This window comes from Acomys russatus, chromosome 6 (assembly GCF_903995435.1).
Source record: "Acomys russatus chromosome 6, mAcoRus1.1, whole genome shotgun sequence".
Lineage (NCBI taxonomy): Eukaryota > Metazoa > Chordata > Mammalia > Rodentia > Muridae > Acomys > Acomys russatus.
In genome coordinates this window covers 27597753-27615981 of record NC_067142.1, presented here as the reverse complement: position 1 = coordinate 27615981, position 18229 = coordinate 27597753, and the positions used below count along the sequence as shown (strand labels likewise).

The following is an 18229-nucleotide window of genomic DNA, read 5'->3' as shown; positions in this document are numbered from 1 at the left end:
ATAAGAATGATTTTTTATCTCTTATTTTAGCATTTGAGAGAAAAATAAATCAATTTATGACCACATCACATTTCATGTAACTAATATTTCTCTCATCCTTATGCTTGTTTAAGTAATATATCTTTTTTTTTTAATTTATTCTTGTTACATCTCAATGTTTATCCCATCCCTTGTATCCTCCCATTCCTCCCCCCCCCCATTTTCCCATTATTCCCCTCCCCTATGACTGTTCCTGAGGGGGATTACCTCCCCCTGTATATTCTCATAGGGTATCAAGTCTCTTCTTGGCTACCTGCTGTCCTTCCTCTGAGTGCCACCAGGTCTCCCCCTCCAGGGGACATGGTCAAATGTGAGGCACCAGAGTACGTGAGAAAGTCATATCCCACTCTCCACTCCACTGTGGAGAATGTTCTGACCATTGGCTAGATCTGGGTAGGGGTTTAAAGTTTACCTCCTGTATTGTCCTTGGCTGGTGCCTTAGTTTGAGCGGGACCCCTGGGCCCAAATCTGCCTATCATATTGTTCTACTTGTAGGTTTCTAGGACCCTCTGTATCCTTTTATTTTGCTATTCTCCCATGCGTCTCTCATTTAGAGTCCCAATAGGATGCCCTCCCCTCTGTCCCAGTTTCCTGGTAAGTGAAAGCTTTCATGGGACATGCCCCTCGGGCTAGTATGCAGATATAAGTGAGTATATACCATTTGATTCTTTCTGTTTCGGGGTTAACTCACTCATTATGATCATTTCTAGCTCAATCCATTTATCCACAAATTTCGGGAATTCCTTGTTTTTAATAGCTGAGTACTATTCCATAGTGTATATGTACCACAGTTTCTTTATCCACTCTTCTACTGAGGGACACTTAGGCTGTTTCCATGTTCTGGCTGTTATGAATAAGGCTGCTACCACATGCTGGCGAGGATGTGGGGAGAGAGGAACACTCCTTCATTGCTGGTGGGAATGCAAACTAGTACAGCCACTTTGGAAATCTATCTGGTGCTATCTCAGAAAAATGGGAATAGGGCTTCCTCAAGACCCAGCTATTCCACTCCTTGGAATATACCCAGAAGATGCTCCAGCACACATTAAGTAATATATCTTATTCCAAAATAAATTTTCACCCCCCTGCTTTCTTATGCATTCATATTTTTTTTTCACTTTATAAATTGTTTTTCAAGAGGAAGCTTCGAATTGCTTGACTTATAGTGTGACATAGCTTGTCACTGGCTTCTGTCATTGGCACAGACATGTAACCAGTCTGTATTGTAGTTTTAAATGAACACATGGTATCTATGGGAATTTTCTTTTTATAACTTTCTATACAGAGAAGGAGGAAGTAGGACCTGATTCATGGCTGGATTAATTGTTCTGTTCTGCGTGCTGTATTCTTAAACAATGTTATTCCTTCCCACGTAGGAGCTGAATGCCAGCTTTGAAGAATGGCAAAAATTAATGAGAGCTCCAGACTCAGGCACTACGAAGACAGTTTTAGGGTTGATAACGAGCATGTTCAAACAGACTGCAATGGCTAAGGTATTCCTTGTTAGGTCGTTATATATTTGTCTTCATGAAAAGTTTTCAATTATTACAGTAGTACTTATATACTACAACATGTCACTGCTGCTTCTAAATTGTTATGGAAAAACCAAAGTGTATTGAAAACAGACTTCAGTGGGAAAAATACAAAACACAACTTTACATAGTTCCACATATACACCTTATTTAAGGAATGTACAGATGGTTCTCTTTATAACGTTTTGGCCTGGTTTCGCTACATAAATCCTGCAAATAAGCTTTTTAGAAGTTGAGGCACCATCTTCTTTTGTGTTCTGGAATTTAATAAATTAGGTACATTCACATTACATAAACTTTAAATATTTGTTGGGAGCTCTTGCATCCATATGACTATCGGGTAAACTAATTTTGAGAAGTGTGACGGTACTTTTAAATATGAGGATGATTCCTTTCGATCTTGATATGTTAAGAATTGCTTGGTTTGTTTTTGGTTTTGATTGATTGTTTTGGGGGGGGGTTATTTGTTTTTTGTTTTTTGTTTTGTTTTGCCATTGAGTCTCACTATCAAGCCCTGACTTGCCTGGAATATTCACTGTATAGACCAGGCTGGTGTGGAATTCACAGAGATCTACCTACTTTGCCTCCAGAGTGCTGGGATTAAAGATATGCAAACTCAAATTTGGCTTGTGTGAAGAGAGTACATTTAAGAATTTTTAGGGGTTTTATTTTTGGTAGTTCTTTGGTTATTGTTGTTTTATCTTCTAGAATCCTCAAGTCTAGTTTATTTATAATAAGCTACATACAGTAAGAACAGTTATGAAACAATCAGGAGCTGGGTGTGGTGGCACATGCCTTTAATCCCAGCACTTGGGAGGCATAGGCAGGCAAATCTCTGTGAGTTCGAGGCCAGCCTAGTTTACAAAGCGAGTCTAGGAAAGCCAAGGCTACACAGAGTAACTCTGTCTTGGAAAAAGAAAAAGAAAAAGAAAACAAGAAACAATCAGGAAAGTGATATGTTGTCTAATCACAGTGCTTCATTGTGCCATCACAGCCATCTACTGCCCATAGCAGTGAGGAATTTTATTATCACTGTTCTCTGTTGTCTCATCACACTGCTCCATTGTACCTTCATAGGTCTCTGTTCCCCCATCACAATTCTCTCTTCTGTGCCATCCCCTTCTCTACTGTCCCACCGCAGTGCTACATTGCACCATCACTGTTCTCTGCGGTTACTTCACAATGCCTCGTTGTGTAATCACAAATGTCTGTTGTTTCATAAAAGTGCGCCATTGGCCAATCACATTAGTCTATTGTGAGATCACAATTCTGTATTGTGCCATCACAGTGCTACATTGTCCAATCACAGTTCTCTATTAACCCATTACAGCACATAACTCTATTGTGCCTTCACTCACAGTCCCCTTTAGTCCCATCACAGTGCCCCATTGTGCCATCACTGGTCTCTGTTTTCCTATAAAAGTACTCTTTGTGCCATCACAGTGGTGTATTTTTTCCTTAACAGTGCTATTTGTTCCATAACTGTTCTCTATTGTCCATTAAAGTTCTATATTGTGCCATAAATGCTCAATTGTCCAATCACAGTTCTCAAGTATCCCATCACAATTCTCTATTGTGAGGTCACAGTCCCCTGTTGCCCCATTACAGTGCTCCACTGTCTAACAAAAGTACTGTATTATCCCATCATTGTTCTTTATTTTCCAAACACATTCCTGTATTATCCCATCACAGTACTCTGTTGTGCCATCACAATTCCATATTGCGCCATCACACTTCTCTATTCTGAGGTCACAGTACCCTATTGTCCCATCACAGTGCTCCATTGTGCCATCACCATTCTCTTATCAGGAAGTCACAGTCCCATATTGTTCCATCACTGTGTCCATTGTGTCACCATAGTTCTCTATTATCCTATCAGGATAATCTATTGTGCCATCAGAATTCAATGCTGAGCACTCACAATTCTCTGTTGTGAGGTCACAGTCCCCTATTGTCCTATCATAGTGCTCCATTGTGCCATCACAATTCTCTATTGTCCAGAGTGTTTCTTTGTGTTATCACAGTTCTCTATTGTAAAGTCACAGTGCTTCATTGTCCAATCACAGTGCTCTATTATGCCATCACAGTTCTCGGTTATAAGATCACTATTCTATATTGTGCCATCACAGTTCTCTATTGGGAAGTCACAGTTCCTTATTGTCCCATCACAGTGCTTCATTGTGATATCAAAGTTCTCTCTTATGACATCCCAGTGCTCCATTGTATCGGTTCCCTATTATCCCATCACAATTCTATATTACGCCATCACAGTTTTCTATTGTGAGGTCACAGTGCCCTATTGGACCATCACAGTGCTCCGCTGTGCCATCACAGTGCTCTTTGTGCAATAACAGTATTTCATTGTGCCATCAAAGTTCTCTACTGTCCAATAACAATGTTTCATTGTGTCATCACAAGTCTCTATTGTGAAGTCAGAGTGCTCTCTTGTCCAATTACAGTACTCTATTATGCCATTACAGTTCTCTATTTTGAAGTAACAGTATCCCATTGTCCCATCACATTGTTCCATTGTCCAATCAAAATACTCTATTATCACATCACACTACTCCATTGTGCCATCACAATTCAGGTTCTCATTGTGAAGTCACAGTCCTCTATTGTCCCATCCCAGTATTCTACTGTACCATAACAGTTCTCTATTGTGAAGTCACAGTCCCCTGTTGTCACATCACTCTGATCTGTTGTGCAATCACACTTCACTCTTATGACATCACAGTGTTCCATTGTCTCACAATTGTTCTCTATTATCCCATCTAAATACTCTATTGTGCCATCACAGTTGTTTATTGTGAGGTCACAGTCCCCTATGGTCCCATCATTGTGCTCCATTGTGCCATATCAGTTCTCTGTTGTGAAGTCACAGTGCTCTATTGTCCAATTACAGTACTCTATTGTGAAGTAACAGTCTCCTATTATCCCACCACATTGCTCCATTTTACAATCAAAGTACTCTTTTATCCCATCACAGTACTCTATTGTGCCATCCCAATTTTATGTTGTGCCATCACAGTTCTCTATTATGATGTCACAGTCGCCTATTGTCCCATCACAATGCTCCATAGTGCCATTACAGTTCTCTATTGTGAAGTTACAGTGCTGCATTGTGGAGTCACAATACTCCATTTTCCCCATCACAATACCCCATTATGCCATTACAATTCTGTATTGCGCTGTCACAGTTCTCTATTGTGAGGTCATCGTCCCGTATTATCCCATCACAGTGCTCTATTGTGCCATCACACTTCTCACTTGTGCCATCACAGTGCTTCATTGTGTCACATTGTTCTCTATTATCCCATAACAATACTCTATATGCCAACACAATTCTGTATTTTGCCATCAGGGTTCTCTTTTGTGATGTCACAGTTCCCTATTGTCCCATCACAGTGCTCCATTGTACCATCACAGTTCTCTTTTGTGAAGTTACAGTGCTCCATTGTCCATTTACAGTACCCCATAATCCCATTGAGCTGTCCCTGTTCTCTATTGTGAGATCCTGGTCCCCTATTGTGCTATATTGTACCACCACAGTTCTGTCTAGTGCCATCGCACTGCTCCATTGTGTAACCAAAGTTCTCTATTATTCTATCACAATACTCTTTTGCCATCACTATTTTATATTGTGAAGTCACACTCCCCTACAGTTCCATCCCTGTGCTCCATTGTGCCATCAAACTTCTCTATTATGAAGTCACAGTACTCCATTTTTCCATCACAGTATTCTATTGTGCCATCACAATTTTATATTGTGCCATCACAAATTCATATTGTAATGTCACAGTCCCCTATAGTCCCATCGCTGTGCTCCATTGTGTCGTCACAGTTCTCTATTGTGAAGTCACACTGCTCTATGTCCAGTCACTGAACCCTATTATCCAATCACAAGACTGTGCCATTACAATTTTATATTGTGCCGTCACAATTCTGTATTGTGCTGTCACAGTTATCTGTAGTGAGGTCATAGGCCCCTATTGTCACATCACAGTGCTCTATTATGCCATCACAGTTCTGTATTGTGCTGTCACAGTTCTCTGTTGTGAGGTCATAGTCCCCTATAGTCCCATCGTGGTGCTCTATTGTGCCATCACAGTTGTCTCTTGTGCCATCACAGTGCTCCATTGTGTCACCATAGTTCTCTGTTATCCAATTACAATACTTGCTCCATCACAGTTCTCTAATGTGATGTCACATTGTTCCATTGTCCAATCACAGTAATTTATTATCACAATACTCAATTATGCCATCACAATTTTATATTGTGTCCTCACAGTTCTTTATTGTGATGTCACAGTCCTCTGTATTCCCATCACTGTACTCCATTGTGCCATCACAATTCTGTATTGTGCTGTCACCATTCTCTATTGTGAAGTCACAGTTCCCTGTTGTCCCATCAGTGCTCCATTGAACCATCACAGTTCTCTACTGTGAAGTTACAGTACTCCATCGTACAGGCACAGTACCCTGTAATCTCATCACAATACTCTATTGTGCCATCACAGTTTTATATTGTGAAGTCACTGTGCTCCATTGTCCAGTCACAGTACCCTAGTATCCCATCAGAATTCTCTATTGTGATGTCACCATTGCCTTTAGTCCCATCACTGTGCTCCATTGTGCCATCACAGTTCTCTATTGTGAAGTCACAGTGCTCCGTTGTCAAGTCACAATACTCCTTTTTCCCATCACATTATTTCATTATGTCATCTCAATTCGGGATTGTGCTGTCACTGTTCTCTATTGTGAGCTCATGGTCCCCTATTGTCCCATCACAGTGGTGCATTTTGCCATCACAGTTCTCTCTTGTGCCATCGCAGTGCTGCATTGTATCACCAAAGTTCTCGGTTATCCCATCACAATGTGCTCTATAGTGCTATCACAATTCTGTATTTTTCCATCTCAGTTCTCTATTTTGAGGTCACAGGTCCCGATTCTCCTATCACAGTGCTCCATTATAACATCACAGTTCTCTATTGTGAAGTCACAGTGCTCCATTGTCTAGTCACAGTACCTTATAATCCCATCACAATACTCTATTGTGCCATCACAATTTAATGTGCCATCGCGATTCTCTATTGTGATGTCAAAGTCCCATATAATCCCATCACTGTGCTCCATTGTGCCATCACACTTCTCTCTTGTGCCATCACAGTGCTCCATTGGGTCACCATAGTTCTCTCTTATCCAATCACAATACTCTATAGTGCCATCACAATTCTCTATTGTGCCATCACAGTTCTCTATTGTGAAGCCACAGTGCTCCATTGTCCGGTCACAACACCCTATTATCTCATCACCATACTCTATTGTGCCAGCACAATTTTATATTGTGCATCACAATTCTCTATTGTGATTTCACAGTCCCCTATAGACCCAACACTGTGCTCCATTGTGCCATCACAGTTCTCTATTGTAAAGTCACAGTGCTCCATGTCCTGTCAACAGACTCCAATATCCCATCACAATACTCTACGGTGCCATCACAATATTATATAGTGCCATCATTGTGATATATAGTCGCATCACTGTGCTCCATGGTGCCATTACAATTCTCTATTATGAAGTCATAGTGCTCCACTATCTAGTCATAATAGTTCTTTTCCCCATCATAATACTTCATTATGTCATCTCAATTCTGTATTGCGATGTCACTGTTCTCTCTTGTGAGGTCATTGTCCCCTATTGTCCCATCACAGTCCTCTATTGTGCCATCACATTTCTCTCTTGTGCCATTGCAGTGCGCTATTTTGTCACCAAAGTTCTCTATTATCCTATCACAATACTCTCTTGTGCCATCACAATTCCATATTGTGCCATCACAGTTCTCTATTGTGAAGTGACAGTGCTCCATTTTCCAATCACAGTACTCTATTATGCCGTCACAATACTCTACTGTGTCATCACAATTTTATATTGTGCTATCACAACTATTTATTGTGATGTCACAGTCCCCCATAGTCTCATCACTGTGCTCCATTGTGCCATCACAGTTCTCTATTGTGAAGTCACAGTGCTCCTTTGCCCAGTCACAATACTCCATTATCCCATCACAACAATCCATTATGCCTTCTCAATTCGGTATTGCACTGTCCCTGTTCTCTATTGTGAGGTCATGATGCTCTATTATCCCATCACAGTGCTCTATTGTGCCATCACATTTATCCCTTGTGGTATCACAGTGCTCCATTCTGTCACATACTTCTCTATAACCCATCACAATACTCTGTAGTGCCATCACAATTCTATATTTTCCTATCACAGTTCTCTATATTGTGAGGTCACAGTCCCCAATAACCCCATCAGTGTGCTCCATGTGGCATCACAGTTCTCTATTGTGAAGCCCCAGTGCTCCATGTCCAGTCACTAAACCCTACTATCCCATCACAGTACTCTATTGTGCCATTACGATTTTCTGTTGTCCCATCACAATTCTGTATTCTGAAGTCACAGTCGCCTATAGCCCCTTCACTGTGCTCCATTGTGCCAATACAGTTCTCTATTGTGAGGTCACTGTGCTCCATTATCGACTCACAATACTCCCTTTTCCCATCACAATACTCCATTATGTCATCTCCATTCTGTATGTCGCTGTCACTGTTCTCTATTGTGAGGTCTTGGTCTCCTATTGTCTCACCATGGTGCTTTATTGTGCCGTAAAAGTTCTCTCTTGTGCCATCCCTGTACTCCACTGTGTCACCAATGTTCTCCATTATCCCATCACAATACTCTCTTGTGCCACCACAATTCTGGATTGGGCCATTGCAGTTTACTATTGTGAAGTGACAGTGCTCCATTGTCCAATCACAGTACTCTATTATGCCATCACAATACTCTATTGTGCCTTCTCAATTTTATATTGTGCCATCACAATTCTCTATTGTGATGTCACAGTGCTCTATAGTCCCATCACTGTGCTGATTGCGCCATCACAGTTCTCTATTGCAAAGTTACAAGCTCCATGTGCAGTCACTGAACTCTATTACCCCATCCCAATACTTTAGTGTGGCATGTCAGTTTTATACTGTGCCAGCACAATTCTCTATTGTGATATCACAGTCACCTATAGTCATATCACTGTGCTCCATTGTGCCATTACAGTTCTCTATTGTGATGTCACAGTGCTCCATTATTGAGTCACAGTACTCCTTTTTCCATCACAATAAACCATTATGCCATCTCAATTCTGTATTGCGCTGTCAGTCTTCTCAATTCTGAGGTCATGGTCCCCTATTTTCCTATCACAGTGCTGTATTGTCCCATCACAGTTCTCTATTGTGAAGTTAGAGTGGTCCTTTGTCCAATCACAGTACCCTATTATCCCATCATAATACTCTATTGTGCCATGACAATTTTATAATGTGCCATCACAATTCTCTATTGTGATGTCACAGCCCCCAAAATCCCATCACTGTGCTCCATTGTGCCACCACAAGTTCTCTATTGTGAAGCCACAGTGCTCCATTGTCCAATCACAGTACTCTATTATGTCATCACAATACTGTATTGTGCCATCAATTTTATATTGCGCTGTCACTGTTTTCTATTGTGAAGTCATGGTCCCCTATTGTATCATCACAGTGCTCTATTGTGCCATCAAAGTACCTGCTTGTGCCATCACAGTGCTCCATTGTGTCACTTAGTTCTCTCGTGACATCACAATTCTGTATTTTGTCATCACAGTTCTCTATTGTGAGGTCAAAGTTCCCTGTTGTCCCATCACAGTGCTCCATTGTCTCATCACAGTTCTCCATTGTTCCATCACAGTGCAGTCACTGAACCCTATTGTCTCATCAGAATACTTTACTGTGGCATGACAATTTTATACTGTACCATCACAATTCTCTATTGTGATATAACAGTCACCTATAGTCACATACCTTTAGTCCATTGTGCCATTACAGTTCTCTATTGTGAACTCTCAGTGCTCCATTATTGACTCACAATACTCCTTTTTCCCATCACAATACTCCATTATGTTATCTCAATTCTGTATTGCGCTGTCACTCTTCTCTTTTGTGAGGTCATGGTCCCCTATTAGCCCATCACAGTGCTCTATTATGCCATCATAGTTCTCTATTGTGAAGTTACAGTGCTCCATTGTCCAGTCACAGTACACTATTATGCAATCATGATACTCTATTGTGCCATCACAACTCTCTATTATGATCTCACAGTCCTCAGGAGTCCCATCACTCTGCTCCATTGTGCCATCACAGTTCTCTATTGTGAAGTCACAGTGCTCCTTTCTCCAGTCACAAAACTCCATTATCCCATCACAATAAACCATTATGCTATCTCAATTCTGTATTGCGCTGTCATTGTTCTCTATTGTGAGGTCATGCTCCCCTATTGTTCCATCAGAGTGCTTCATTGTACCATCACAGTTCTCTATTGTGAAGTGAGAGAGGTCTATTGTCCAGTGACAGTACCCTATTATCCCATCACCATACTCTATTTTGCCACCACAATTTTATATTGTGCCATCACCATTCTCTATTGTGATGTCACAGTCCTCTGTAGTCCCATCACTGTGCTGCATCGTGCCATCACAGTTCTCTATTCTGAAGTCACAGTGCTCCATTGTCCAGTCACAGTATTCTATTATAGCATTACAATACTCTACTATGCCATCACATTTTTGTATTGTGCCATCACAATTCTCTATTGTGATGTCATAGGCGCCTATAGTCTCATCATTGTGATCCATTATGCGATCACAGTTCTCTCTTGGGAGTACACAGTTCACTGTTGTCGCTTCACAGTGTTCCGTTGTACCATCAGAATTCTCTATTGTGAATTTACAGTGCTTCATTTTTCAGTCACAGTACCCTATTATCTCATCACAATAGTCTACCCAGCCATCACATTTTTATATTGTGCCATCACAATTCTCTATTGTGATGTCATAGTCCCCTATAGTCCCATCACTGTGCTCCATTGTGCCATCACAGTTCTCTATTGTGAAGTCACAGTGCTCCTTTGTCCAGTCACAATACTCCATTATCCCATCACAACAATCCATTATGCCATCTCAAGTTGGTATTGCTTTGTCACAATTCTCTAGTGTGAGGTCATGATGCTCTATTATCCCATCACAGTGCTCTATTGTGCCATCACATTTATCCCTTGTGGTATCACAGTGCTCCATTCTGTCACATAGTTCTCTATTATCCCATCATAATACTCTGTAGTGCCATCACAATTCTATATTTTCCCATCACAATTCTCTATATTGTGAGGTCACTGTCCCCTATGAGCCATCACAGTTCTCTATTGTGATGTCCTAGTGCTCCATGTCCCGTCACTGAACCCTACTATCCCATCACAGTACTCTATTGTGCCATCACAATTTTCTGTTGTCCCATCACAATTCTGTATTCTGAAGTCACAGTCGCCTATAGTCCCATCACTGTGCTCCATTGTGCCAATACAGTTCTCTATTGTGAAGTCACTGTGCTCCATTATCGACTCACAATACTCCTTTTTCCCATCACAATACTCCATTATGTCATCTCCATTCTGTATGGCGCTGTCACTGTTCACTATTGTGTGGTCTTGGTCTCCTATTGTCCCAACATGGTGCTCTATTGTGCCATAAAAGTTCTCTCTTGTGCCATCCCTGTACTCCACTGTGTCACCAATGTCCTCTATTATCCCATCACAATACTCTCTTGTGCCATCACAACTCTATATTGTGCCATCGCAGTTCACTATTGTGAAGTGACAGTGCTCCATTGTCCAATCACAATACTCTATTGTGCCACCACAATACTCTATTGTGCCTTCTCAATTTTATATTGTGCCATCACAATTCTCTATTGTGATGTCACAGTGCTCTATAGTCCCATCACTGTGCTGATTGTGCCATCACAGTTCTCTATTGCGAAGATACAAGCTCCATGTGCAGTCACTGAACTCTATTACCCCATCCCAATACTTTATTGTGGCATGACAATTTTATACTGTGCCAGCACAATTCTCTATTGTGATGTCACAGTCACCTATAGTCACATCATGTAGGCCATTACAGTTCTTACTGTGAAGTCACTGTGCTCCATTATCGAGTCACAGTACTCCTTTTTCCATCACAATAAACCATTATGTCATCTCAATTCTGTATTACACTGTCACTCTTCTAAATTGTGAGGTCATGGTCCCCTGTTTTCCCATCACAATGCTGTATTGTGCCATCACAGTTCTCTAATGTGAAATTACAGTGCTCCATTGTCCAGTCACAGTACAGTGCTCCATTGTGCCAATGTGCCATCACAATTCTCTATTATGATGTCACAGTCCCCTATAGTCACAGCTCAGTGCTCCATTGTGCCATCACAGTTCTCTATTGTGAAGTCACTGTGCTCCTTTGTCCAGTCACAATACTCTATTATCTCATCACAATAATCCATTATGCTACCTCAATTCTGTATTGCTGTGTCACTCTCCTCTATTGTGAAGTGAGAGTGGTCCAATATCCAGTCACAGTACTCTATTATCCCATCACCATACTCTACTGTGCCATCACAATTTTAAATTGTGCCATCACCATTCTCTATTGTGATGTCACAGTCCTCTGTAGTCCCATCACTGTGCTCCGTTCTGCCATCACAGTTCTCTGTTGTGAATTCACAGTGCTCCATTGTCCAGTCACAGTACCCTGTTATCCCATGACAATACTCTATTGTGCCATCACAATTCTCTCTTGTGATGTCACAGTCCTCTATAGTCCCATGACTGTACTCTATTGTGACATCACTGTGCTCTATTGTGATATCACAGTTCTCTATTGTGAAATCACAGTGCTCCTTTGTCCAGTCACAATACTCTATTATCCCTTTACAACACTCCATTATGCTATCTCAATTCAGTATTGCACTGTCCCTGTTCTCTACTGTGAGGGCATAGTCCCCTATTATGCCATAATAGTGCCCTATTGTGCCATCACATTTATCTCTTGTGCCATCACAGTGCCCCATTGTGTCTCATAGTTCTCTTTTATCTCATCACAATACTCCATAATGCCATTACAATTCTATATTTCCCCATCACAGTTCTATTTTGATTTCATCATCCCCTAATTCCATCAGTGTTCTCCATGTGCCATCACAGTTCTCTGTTGTGAAGTCCCAGTACTCCACTGTGTCACTACCTATCGCAATCCTCTTTTGCCATCACAATTCTATGTTGTCCCATTGCAATTCACTGATGTGAAGTGACAGTGCTCCATCGTGCAATCACAGTCCTCTCTTATCCCATCACAATACTCTACTGTGCCATCACAATTTTTTATTGTGTCATCACAATTCTCAATTGTGAAATCATAGTCGCCTATAGTGCCATCACTGTGATTCATTGCGCCATTACAGTTCTCTATTCTGAAGTCATTGTGCTCCTTTTTTGAGTCACAATACTCCCTTTTCCCACCATAATGCTCCATTTTGTCATCTCCATTCTGTATTGCGCTGTCACTGTTCACTATTGTGAAGTCATGGTCTCCTTTTTTTCTCAACACAGTGCTCTATTGTGCCATCACATTTCTCTCTTGTGCCATTGCAGCGCTCAGTGGAGTCACCAAATTTCTCTATTATCTCATCACAGTACTCTCTTGTCCCATCACAATTCCATATCGCACTTCCAAGCACAGTACTCTATTATGCCAACACAATACTCTATTGTGCCATCTCAAGTTTACATTGTGCCATCACAATTCCCTATTATGATGTCACAGTCCCCTATAATCCCATCACTGTGCTCCAATGTGTCATCACAGTTTTCTTTGTGAAGTCACAGTGCTCCTTTGTCCAGTCACAATAGTCCATTATCCCATTACAATTCTGTATTGAGCTGTCACAGTTTTCTATTGTGCAGTCATGGTCCCCTATTGTCCCATCATCTCTGCTCTCTTGTGCCATCACAGTTCTCTTTTGTGCCATCACAGTTCTCCATTGTGTCACATAATGCTGTATTATCCCATGACAATACTCTGTAGTGCCATGAGAATTCTGTATTTTGCCATCACAGTTCTCTATTGTGAAGTCTCAGTGCTCCATGTCCAGTCACTGAACCCTATTATCCCATCACAACACTCTACTGTGCAATCACAATACTCTTTCCTGATGTCATAGTCTCCTATTGTGAAGTCACAGTGCTCCTTTATCTAGTCACAATACTCTTTTTTTCTCATCACAATACTCCATTATGTCATCTCCATTCTGGATGGCGCTGTCACTGTTCACTATTGTGAGGTTGTGGTCTCCTATTTTCCCACCACAGTGCTCTATTGTGCCATCATAGTTCTCTCTTGTACCATTCCAGTGCTCTATTGTTTCACCAGCGTTCTCTATTATCCCATCACGATACTCTCGTGCCATCACAATTCTATACTGTGCCATCACAGTTCACTATTGTGAAGTGACAGTGTTCCATTGTCCAATCACAGTGCCCTATAATCCCATCACAATTCTCTCCTGTGCCTTCTCAATTTTTACTGTGACATCACAATTCTCATTTGTGATGTCACAGTCCCCTGTTGTCCAATCACTGTGCTCCATTGTGCCATCACAGTTCTTTATTTTGACATGTCCAATCACTGAGCCCTATTATCCCATCATAGTACTTTATAGTGTCATCACAATTCTGTATTTTGCCATCACAGTTCTCAATTGTGAGGTCACAGTTCCCTCTTTTCCCACACAGTGCTCCATTGTACCATCCCATTTCTCTATTGGTATGTTACAGTGCTCCAGGTCCAATCACTGAACCCTATTATCCCATCACAATACTCTTCTTTTTCCTGACATCATAGTCTCATATAGTCCCATCACTGTGGTCCATAGTGCCATTACAATTCTCTATTGTGAAGTCACAGTGCTCATTTATTAGTCACAATATTCCCTTTTCCCATCACAATACTCCACTATATCATCTTTTTTCTGTATGGCGTTGTCACTGTTCACTATTGTGAGGTCATTGTCTCCTATTTTCCCACCACAGTGCTCCATTGTGCCATCACAGTTCTCTCTTGTGCAATCCTAGTGCTCCATTGCATTACCAATGTTATCTATTATCCCCTCACAATACTCTACTGTGCCATCACAATTCTCTTTCCTGACATCATAGTCTCTTATAGTCCCATCACTGTGGTCCATTGTGCCATTACTGTTCTCTATTTTGAAGTCACAGTGCTCCTTCATCTAGTCACAACACTTTTTTTTCCCAATCACAATACTCCACAAGTCATCTCCATTCTGTATGGCGCTGTCACTGTTCACTATTTTAAGGTCATGGCTCCTATTGTCCCACCACAGTGCTCTATGGTACCATCACATTTCTCTCTTGTGCCATCGCAGTGCCCTATTGTGTCACCAAAGTTCTCTATTATCCCATCACAATACTCTCTAGTGCCATTACAATTCCATATTGCCCCATCTCATTTCTCTATTGTGAAGTGACAGTGCTCCATTGTCCAATCAAAATACTCTACTATGCCATCACAGTTCTCTATTGTGAAGTCACACGCTCCTTTGTCCAGTCACAATACTCCATTATCCCATCACAATACTCCATCATGTCATCTCAGTTTAGTATTGTGCTGCCACTGTTATCTATTGTGAGGTCATGATCCTCTATTGTCCCATCACAGTGCTAGTTCTCTGTGCCATCAAAGTACTACATTGTGTCCCATACTTCTCTATTATCCTATTACAATACTCTATAGTGCCATCACAATACTGTATTTTGGCATCACAGTTCTCTATTGTGTGGTCACAGTTCCCTACTGTCCCTACTGTGCTCCATTGTGATGTGACAGTGCTCCATGGTCCAATTACAGTACTCTATTATGCCATCACAATACTCTATAGTGCCATCACAATTTTCTATTGTGCCATCACAATTCTCTATTGTGATTTCACAGTCACCTATAGTCCCATCACTGTGCTCCATTGTGCCAATACAGTTCTCTATTGTGAAGTCACTGTGCTCCATTATTGACTCACAATACTCCTTTTTCCCATCACAATACAACATTATGTCATCTCCATTCTGTATGGCGCTGTCACCGTTCTCTATTGTGAGGTCTTGGTCTCCTATTGTCCCACCACGGTGCTCTATTGTGCCATCAGAATTCTCTATTGTGAAATTACAGCCAGTCACAGTACTCTATTATCCCATCACAATACTCTAGTGTGCCATCACAATTTTCTATTGTGCCATCACAATTCTCTATTGTGATGTCACAGTCGCCTATAATCCCATCACTGTGTTCCATTTTGCCATTACAGTTTTCTATTGTGAAGTCACCGTGCTCTATTAACGAATCACAATACTCCTTTTTCCCCATCACAATCCTCCATTATGTCGTCTCAATTCTGTTATTCGCTGTCCCTGTTCCCTTTACAGTGCTCTATTGTGTTATCACAATTCTCTCTTGTGCCCTCACAGTGCTCTATTGCGTCATCAAAGTTCACTATTATCCCATCACAATATTCTCTTGTGCCATCACATTTCCATATTGCGCCATCGCAGTTCTCTATTGTGAAGTGATAGTGGTCCATGGTCCAATCACAGTACTCTATTATCCCATCAGAATACTGTGCCATCACAATTTTATATTGTGCCATCACAATTGTCTATTGTGATGTCATCGTCCTCTAAAGTTCCATCATTGTGCTCCATTCTGCCACTACAGTTCTCTGTTGTGAAGTCACAGCACTTCTTTATCCAGTCAACATACTCCATTTTCCCATCACAGTACTCTATTATGCCATCTCAATTCTGTATTGTGCTGCCACAATTCTCTATTGTGAGGTCATTGTCCCCTATTATCCCATAGCAGTGCTCTGTTGTGCCATCACAGTTCTCTCTTGTGGCATCACAGTGCTCCATTGTGTCACATAGTTCTCTATTATGCCATCACAATACTCTATATGCCATCACAAATTCCCTACTGTCCCATCACTGTGCTCCATTGTGACTTCATTGTTCTCAATTTTGAAATCACAGAGCTTCATTGTCCTGTCACAATACTCCATTATCCCATAACAATACTCCGTTATACCATCACAATGCTATCTTGTGCTTTCACAGATCTTTGTTGTGAGATCACTGTCCCCTATTGTTGCATCACTGTGCTATATTGTGCCATCACAAATCTCTCTTGTGCCATCATAGTCCTTTATTGTGTCACCATAGTTCTTTATTATCCAATCACAATCCTCGTAGTGCGATCACCATTCTATATTGCGCCAGCACTGTACTCTATTGTGAAGTCACAATGTTCCATTGTCCAATCACAGTACTCTCTTATCCAATCACAATACTCCATTATGCCATCACAATTTTATATTGTGTCATCACAGTTTTCTATTGTGAGTTCACAGCCCCCTATTGTTTCATCACAGTGCTCCATTGTGCCATCACAATTCTCTCTTGTGAAATCACAGTGCTCCTTTGTCCAGTAACAGAACTCTGTTATCCCATCACCATAGTGTATTGTGCTATGACAATTTTATATTCTGCTGTCACAGTTCTCTATTGTTAAGTAACGGTCCCCTGTTGTCCCATCACAGTGCCCCATTGTGCCATCACATTTCTCTCTTGTGCTGTCATAATGCTCACTTGTGTCACCATAGTTCTCGATTATCCGATCATAACACTCTCTTGTGCCATCACAATTCAATATTGCACCATCACAATTCTCTATTCTGAGGTCACAGTACCCTATTGTCCCATCACTGTGCTCCATTGTGTCACGATATTTCTCTACTATTCTATCAGAATAATCTATTGTGCCATCAGAATTCGACATTGATCCCTCACAGTCCTCTATTGTGAGATCAGTCCCCAATTGTCCCACTTTGTGCTCCATTTTGCTATCACAATTCTCTATTGTCCAGTCATAGTTTTTTTTGTGTGTGTCATCACAGTTCTGTATTGCAAAATCAGAGTGCTCCATTGTTCAATCACAGTACTCTATTATCCATCACCATACTCTATTGTGCCATGACAATTCTATATTTTGCCATCACAGTTTCTATTTTGAGGTCACAGTTCCCTATTGTCCTGTTACAGTGCTCCATTGTGCCTTCACAGTCCTCAATTGTGAAGTGACAGTGCTCCACTGTCCACTCACAGTACTCTATTGTGCCATCACAATTCTGTATTTTGCCATTGCAATTCTCTATTGTGATGTTACAGTCCCCTTTTGTCCCATCACTATACTCCATTATGCCATCACAGGTCTCTATTGTAAAATCACTACAAATCCATTATCTCATCACAATACTCTATTATATGATCACAATTCTATATTGTGCTGTCAATTCTCTATTGTGAGATCACATTTCTCTCTTGTACCTTTGCAGTGCTCCATGTGTCTCCAAAGTTCTCTATTATCCCATCACAATACTCTCTTGTGGCATTACAATTCCATATTGCTCCATTGCAGTTCTCAGTTGTGAAGTGACAGTGTTCCATTGTCCAATCACAGTACTCTATTATCCCATCACAATACTCTATTGTGCCATCACAATTTTATATTGTAACATCACAATTCTTTATTATGATGTCATAGTCCTCTATGGTCCCATCACTGTCCTCCATTGTGCCATCACAGTTCTCTGTTGTGATGTCTCAGTGCTATT

General features: G+C 41.0%; 1 protein-coding gene across 1 annotated transcript in view; it reads left to right on the top strand.

Moving 5' to 3' along the window:
* Zranb3 (zinc finger RANBP2-type containing 3) overlaps window positions 1-18229 on the top strand; it is a 199381-nt gene that overhangs the window by 92315 nt on the left and 88837 nt on the right. The window contains 1 exon segment of the mRNA XM_051147304.1: window positions 1416-1532. Coding sequence (XP_051003261.1) covers window positions 1416-1532 — 117 coding nt within the window.